The sequence below is a fragment of the Nicotiana tabacum genome, chromosome 2, assembly GCF_000715075.1.
Source record: "Nicotiana tabacum cultivar K326 chromosome 2, ASM71507v2, whole genome shotgun sequence".
Taxonomy (NCBI): Eukaryota; Viridiplantae; Streptophyta; class Magnoliopsida; order Solanales; family Solanaceae; genus Nicotiana; species Nicotiana tabacum.
Window position 1 is genome coordinate 10,024,683 of NC_134081.1, and position 8,371 is coordinate 10,033,053.

Below are 8,371 nucleotides of genomic sequence, written 5' to 3' on the forward strand. Positions count from 1 at the left end.
CATCATGGTATCAGAGCTTCGAGCTCGGAATTGAAGCTCAGATATCGATCCTCAATTTCTTCTTAATCGAATTTCTGGTTCAGATCTAATATCTCAATTTTTCTGTTTTTTCAACTCAAAATTGCTCAACAATGGCGGGTGATGATTTGTTGAATGAAAGTCCAAATGCTACTGTTGAAAATGCTTCACATGCATCATCAAAGGATGAATTTGAGGAATGAGTGACAGTAGCAGTCACTCATCCTCTGTACCCGGCGATACAAGTGGAATCTCCTTGATCTCATTTCAGCTAACCGACATTGATGATTACTCTCTATGGCATCGATCTATGCGAATTGCATTACTTGGTCGAAATAAGCTTGGGATTGTTGATGGCAGGTGGCCTAAGGAGCGGTTTCGTGAGAAGTATTGGTATCAATAGGAGAGGTGCAATGCAATTGTGCTGTGATGGTTGATGAATTCAGTGGCTCCAGCACTAATCAGTGGCATTGCATACGCTACTAGTGCACAGGTAGTGTGGATGGATCTACAGGAACGTTTTGACAAGGTGAATGATACACGTTGCTATAATTTGCACAAGAAAATTGCCACTCTAAATCAAGGTACTGCATCTATCTCTGTTTACTACTCGAAGCTCAAAGATCTTTGGGATGAGACTGAGTCTGTAGTACCTACTCCTGGCTGTGACTGTGTTAAGACAAAAGAATTTATTGTGCATTTACGTAAATAGAAGGTGTATCAATTTTTAATGGGCCTAAATGACTCTTACTCTCAATTTCGTAGTCAAATTCTTATGATGAAACCCTTACCAACAGTAAATCAAGCTTATGTTATGCTCATGAGTGATGAAAGTCAGAGAACTATAGCAGCCACTGCTGGAGTGTTAGGATCTGCTCCTAATGTAAACATAAATGCCTATGACTCTACTGCCCTATACAGTGCTAAGCCTAATTTCAATCCAAAGTTTAGGAAGAATTACAATGTCCAGTGTGAGTTCTGTAAAATGAAAGGCCAGAGTAAAGAAAACTGCTACAAAATCATAGGGTATCCACAAGACTATAAGTTTAAAAAGAAAGGGGGAGCTGGAGCGTACAATGCTATGATAGAACCTAGTCATGTTGTGCCTTTGCACACAAATCGTGTCTCTCATAACAGGTCAATGCAACCTATGCCTATGTATCAAGGCCATTAGTATGTGAGCCAAGTTACTGAAGGATTACAGGGTCAAGGGATCTCAGGCACTCAGAATCAAGAAGGTACTCCCTCTTCACAACCTCAGGGATTAACAAATATTGCTCCACAAGGTGGTGGTTTTCCCTTCACCAAGGAACAATATGATCAGATAATGCAGATTTTGAACAATAGCTCAACTCCTCCTACTCAAGCAAATGCAGCAGGTATTGATACCTCTCTTTTAGCATCCACTAACTCACAAAAATAAGAATGGATCATTGATACAAGTGCAACAAATCATATGATGTCAGATGTTAACTTACTAACCAAAACCTCCCTAATCACACCTTCTAAGTCTAGAAGAGTTCTACTACCTAATGGAGATGTCACTCAAGTTACTCAGATTGGAGATAGTCATATTTAAGATAGAAGCATTATTAAAGAAGTACTTTATGTCCCTCAATTCAAATTCAACTTATTGTTAGTCTCCAAGGTGACAAGAGATCTAAGATGCTTTGCTTCCTTTTATCCTAATTTCTGTATATTTCAGGATCTCTTCAGTGGCAAGGTGAAGGAGATTGGTAGGGGGAAAAATGGCTTATACTTTCTGCAGAAATACGGGGCCAAGAAGCTTACTGCAGTTGCCCTAGTTGCAGCTGGAATAAAGTCAAGAAATACTGATATTACTTTGTGGCATAAAAGACTAGGTCATATCTCTAGAGTGGTACTCAGAAGACTGTTTCCTGCTAAACTAGCTAGTATTACTGATACTATCACTAAATGTACTGTATGTCCATGTGCTAAACAAACTAGGTTGCCATTTTCTACTAGTTGTATTAAGAGCACTGATGTATTTGATTTTATTCATGTGAATGTTTGGGGTCCTTACAAGTATGCAACCTTTAATGAAAATAAGTACTTCTTGACCGTTGTTGATGATTTTACCAGAATGACTTGGTTATTTCTTCTGAAGTTAAAATCTGATGTATGTGTTGTACTTGCTTAGTTTATTGTGTTTGTTCAAACTCAATTTATCAAAACCTTGAAGGCAGTCAGATCTGATAATGGATCTGAATTTGTTAACTCTGTATGCAACACCTTGTTCCAGAAATATGGCATTATCCATTAGAAGACATGTGCTTACACCCCTTAGCAGAATGGAGTTGCTGAGAGGAAACACAGGCATATCCTGGAGGTGACTAGAGCCTTAAGGTTTCAGGCCAATATTCCTATTAAGTACTGGAGTCATTGTGTTCTTGCAGCAGTATATATTATTAATAGAATGCCATCTTCTGTACTCAATGGCCTATCTCCCTTTGAGTTGTTGTATGGTAGAGCACCCACTTTGGACCATCAGAGAGTTCTTGGATGTTTGTGTTATGCCAAACAGATTCAGGATACAGACAAACTTCTTCCTAGAACTAAACCTACTGTCCTTATGGGGTTTTCTGATACTCAAAAGGGTTATATTTGGTTAGATTTGGATACTTATTGCTTTCTCATTAACAAAGATGTTTCCTTCAGGGAAGATGTTTTCCCTTTCAAGGACTATTCAACATCTATACCACCTATGTTCTTTCCCCCTGAATCTTCAATTATTGATGCTGGACTCACCTCACCTCCTTCTTCTATTGATTCTGACCATGCAGCTAGCAGATCAGAACATGACTTATCTATACAGCACCACTCACCATCAGAAGTAGTTCCAGCAACCTTGCCTTCTCAGGACCTCAGCTTCCCTGGTCTGATGAGATCATCAAGGACCAGACAAGCTCCTATTTGGATGAAAGACTTTGTGTCTTTGCTAGGACACAAGTTTGTGCCTTACTCTATTTCCAACTATGTGTCATATGATGAACTCTCTCCTAAATATCAAGCCTATCTAGCTACCTTTTCCACTATAGTAGAACCTACCTCCTTTGAGGAAGCTGTTAAAGATCCTAGGTGGGTGGATGCTATGGAGGCTGAGATTGCTGCCTTAGAATCTAACCACACTTGGGATGTGGTCTCCTTGCCTAATGGAAAAATTCCTATTGGGTGCAAATGGATATACAAAGTAAAGTACAAGGCCTTAGGTGAGGTAGAAAGGTTCAAGGCCAGGCTTGTGGCCAAAAGGTATAGCTAGCAAGAGGGCATTGATTATCAGGAAATATTTAGTCCAGTGGTTAAAATGGTTACAGTTAGATCTGTTCTTGCAGTTGCTGCTTCTGAGCATTGGCACATCCATCAGATGGATGTGTACAATGCCTTTTTATAGGGTGATTTGCATGATGAAATATATATGACTCTGCCTCAAGAATTTCAAAGTCAGGGGGAGAGTAGACCAATATGTAGACTCTTGAAATCCTTATATGGCCTCAAACAAGCACCAAGACAGTGGAATGCTAAGTTGTCTGAAGCACTGGTGCACTTAGGCTTCATGCAGAGTTAACATGATCACTCCTTATTTGTACAAGGGACAGACAACCACACTGTCATCATCTTGGTCTATGTGGATGGTATGCTTCTAACTGGACCTGATGTGACACTAATAAATGAATTCAAAACTAAGCTACAACTGACTTTTAAGATGAACGACTTAGGAGAGTTGAAATACTTCCTTGGCATTGAATTTTCCAGGTCACAACAAGGTATTCTGATGCATCAAAGGAAATACACACTAGAATTCATCTCTGATCTTGGAATGGGAGATGCAAAGCCTGCAGTTACACCTATTGAAGCTAATGTCAAGCTCACTACTAAGGAATATGATGAACACATTGGTGTTCTTGAGGGCACAACAGATGAAACCTTGACAGACCCCAACAAGTACCAGAGGCTACTAGGAAAGCTACTCTACTTGATAGTCACACGACCAGACATAGCATATAGTGTTTAGACATTAAGTCAATTTATGCAGAAGCCAAAGAGGTCTCATATGGAAGGTGCACAAAGAGTGGTCAGGTATGTGAAAAGGCAGCCTGGACAAGGCATACTGCTGTCTAGCAGAAAGGAGAACACTATTACAACATACTGTGATGCTGACTGGGCAGCCTGTCCTCTCACAAGGAAATCCGTAACTGGATTCTTTATCAAGTATGGTGAGTCATTAGTGTTCTGGAAGTCAAAGAAGCAAAGCACTATTTCCAGGAGCTCAGCAGAATCAGAGTATAGGAGCATTGCATCAACAGTAACAGAGTTAGTTTGGATACTTGGCTTATTCAAGGATATTGGAGTAGCTGTTGAACTTCCTGTGAACATACTCACAGACAGAAAGCAACAATTTAAATAGATGTCAATCCAGTATTCTATGAACGCACTAAACACATCAAAATCGACTGTCATTTTATAAGAGAAAAGATACAAAATGGGCTGGTAAGGACTGAATATATAGCAACTCAAGAACAGCTAGCAGATATCCTAACCAAGAGCTTAACCAAAGTTCAACATGACTATTTGCTGTCCAAGCTAGGGGTACTTGATATCTTCATACCACCTAGCTTGAGGGGGAGTGTTGAGGAGAAAGGTGTAACCTGATTATGAGAGGTGGTTTAGTTTATTTATGTATGATAAGTCGGTTAGGGAGTTAATGAGATAGTTAGTTAGTTTATTATAGTAGTGGGAAGTCACACGTGTATATATATGTATACATGTAAGAGATACAAAGTGAGTGGAATAGAATTTTTCCATTGTTACATTCATTTCGCTCTCAGATATTTCTTCTTCTTCTTCTTCTCTTCTTCTTCCTCTCCTTCTCCTCTCCCTCTAGCTAGGAGTTCTGCAGGTGATCAATCACCAAACTTCAGCAGAATTGGGTGCTGGGGAGAAGGATATAAAGATAATTAATTACTAATTAAAAGACAACCATATTAAAATATGAGTGAAGGAAGAAAATAATGCATATGTTTAAATGAGGAAGGAGAATGAAACTAATAAGAAGGAAGAGGAGGCGTTAGGAATGAAGGAGACGTTTCGGAAAAGAGTATAAATGGCATAATAAAGAAGAAAGAAATTAATGACATATTGGGCTATTAAAAATAAAATAAATGAAAAAATGAGGGGAAAGAAGTTAAAAAGGAGAAAAAAGATAATAATGATCATACAAAATTGTTAAGATGAAAAAATTTAAATCAAAATTGAATTGCTCATACAACCTTTATCTTGACCAATACGTTAAGATTTAATGTAAAACTTTTAAAGGATGAATGCAACAAAAAGACTTTTAAATGAAGAATGCAGTAGGTATTTTTTCTAGTTTGTCATTATTGGGGTTTTATTATTTCTAGAGATAGTTGATCCTTTCTCTTATTAATCCATATAGGTGAAACTAGACATTTTTCTCGTCTTTTGCCTTTCCTCTTCTTCTTCTTCTTCTTTTTTTTTTTTTTTGATGACTTTTTCTTTCTTATTTTCCTACCCATTCATTTTTTTTTTGAATAAAATTATCAAACGTCAAAATATTAAACTCAAATATAATTCTCAGAATGTAGTCCAACAATAATAAGCTACTGATATTGCGGAGTTTTGAATACTGAATCTCGTATGAGAACATGGAAAATATTTGGAATATTGGCTCGCACTTTAAAATATTACATAATACAAAAAGGAAGAAGGTGTAAGAGCAATGGAAACACTAATATTGAAAATATTAACAGTCAAGAGTAAGTAATTATTTTAAAAAGTAGCTCAAGAGTATCATTTGTTCCTCTCATAATCTGTCATAATTAAGGTTGGGGTTGCATTTTTCAATGTCATTAGCAACATAGATCATGTAATTGAATAGAAATATTACTTGAAATCATGATATCCGCGTAATTGCTCCACGTCCTCTAGTGCTACCCTGTAAAATAAATCAAAAGGAACAATAACTTGTATTTCAAAAAATAAGTGAGTATTCTTTTGTTCTATCGCATAATCAATGTTGGACTTGAGTAAAATAATTATTCCATGTACTAACTCAAAAGAGATCTTAAAATGACATTAGATACAATTTTTGATCACTTTCTTAAAGTTCAATCATGATTAATCAAGCAAGATTGGAGAGACAATTTATGTATTCTCAGCACCATAATACTTGTTGCACTAAAGCCTCATAATACCTTATAAAATACTTAAATGCCGGACAATGCATCAACAAAAAGCTTGGTGATGTATTAATTGCCACCACTATATTCATTATGTAATTTTCTCATTATGATGTCCTTTGAAATTGCTACCGTTGTTTTTAGTAATTGTTGCAACCGTTCCATCTTTATTGGAAGAACACAACCGTTCGATCTTTATTGGAAGAACACAACTCTTGAGTTTTTAAATCACAATAAAGAACAAAATTAGAGAAAAAAGATTGGGAAAAGGCAAAAAAGAAAAAAAGAAAAAAAGATAAATAGGAATATTCATCTATGGAATATGCCGCGTCAGACTTCTATGTCCCTCCTTTATATATTTATAAAGATTTGATATTATTTCCTTATAAGTCTATATTTTAAACTTCTGATTTTACCCTCAATGAGATGTTTTACAACCATAGAAATCTCATACTAGCATGTTAAGACCACAATTTCCCTTTCTTACTCAAATTTCATGTTCAATTAAAAAACTACCTCATAAATTAAAAATAGAGAGAGTATAATGTAACACATATAAACTTTTACGATAATATATAATTAATTTACTGTCACATGCTAAACTATACGTGTTCACTAATAGTATAAAGAAATTAAGTATCAAAGTATACATAAATTTAAATATATTTCAATAATTATTACCCTTGTAATATATACAAGTAATTATTGTTGATAGGTACCTTACTAAAAATACGATTTAATCGCTACTATGCTCAATTTTTGACCATTGTCATTAAGAAGACTTCATGACATGATTAATTTTGGTTCTCCTAATTCATCAGAATGAGAAAATAGTTTTGACACCGAAGTTTAAAAGAACATTGTTTAAATCAATTACAGGTATTAGTAACTGAATAATTAATAAAACAAGGGATATGCAAATAAAATTCTTAAGTTTTAGTGAAAATGTCGAATAATAGTAATATGTTTAAAAGCAAAGAAAGAGGAAGTAAATGTTGGAATCTCTTTATTTATAGTGTCTGGTTCAATGAAAATCACTTTAAAGCATATTCTGGTAAACTCTTTAAGGCAAAATTAAATACAATTAATTATGGACAATACAGAAATCTATCCACCAACAAGGGTTGTGATGGAGTACAATCAAACATCTCTATAACATCCTTATTTGTTCCGATATCTTTTGGTTGTTATAGTGAAGTGTTGTTATAGAGTACATATATTATAATATAACATAAAAATCGGTCCGAGAAAAAATTTGACTTTTATAATAAATGACTGTTATAAAGAGGTCTGACTGGAGTAAGCATTCATTTATCTTTAACCAGAGGTTTCGGGTTCAATCCATGAGTATGAAGTCGCCTTTGTAAGCTAGTATTTTACCCCTAAATATATAATTTTTCGACGTGAATCTAAATTTAATCGGGCCTTAACGAAGATACCAGTCGGGTGGAAAACAAAAAGAAAATTATGGAAATCTACCCGCCTCATTTAATTTTCCTTTGGCTTGTCCAAAATCATTGTATCTTGTGAACATTCAATCATTTCCTACTAATTTTCATGTCACACGTTTCTATTTAAGGTTTATTTTTTGGCTTGCTCTATGTTTTTAAGAAAGGGCTACATCCCTCAAGTATTTTCTTTTTAAATTCAGAGTCATTTTATTCCCTATAGTTTTTAACATTTTTTTAAAACAAATATTAGGTATCTGAATTTATACCCTTTATTCTATTATAATTGAAAAAGGAAATGGAAAAAGGATTGGATTAGCCTAAAACTTTTTACCAACTACTTTTTTATGGAAAACTGCAGGCCTAACCTTATCAAAATGAAGCCAATTACCATTCGCCGTTCACCATTTTCCATTTTTGGTAAATTCTTTTTTATATGTTGTTGCTTGCAAACTTTCATTTTTCCCTAAAAGAAGAAAGAAATAAACATTCTCACTTATCTCAAGAGATAAAATAGAAAAAGAATTAGATCATACTCAATGTTAATATCAATTAATTTAGTGAAAATAACATGTCATCGCACAAAATGAACATTTAGCCAGAGTTAATCGATGCATATTTTCATATGAAATTATTTCGTAATCATGATAAACTAATACTCCTATAATTTAATATAAATATCAGGTT

At 35.0% G+C, this 8,371-nt stretch overlaps 1 protein-coding gene across 1 annotated transcript; it reads left to right on the plus strand.

Annotated features, from left to right (window-relative positions):
- Window positions 1–217: 217 nt before the first annotated feature.
- On the plus strand, window positions 218–730 carry LOC142166180 (uncharacterized). Its single transcript, XM_075224674.1, has 2 exons — window positions 218–398; window positions 465–730. The coding sequence occupies exons 1-2, from the start codon at window positions 218–220 to the stop codon at window positions 728–730; spliced, it is 447 nt and encodes a 148-aa protein (XP_075080775.1).
- The last annotated feature ends 7,641 nt before the right edge of the window (window positions 731–8,371 follow it).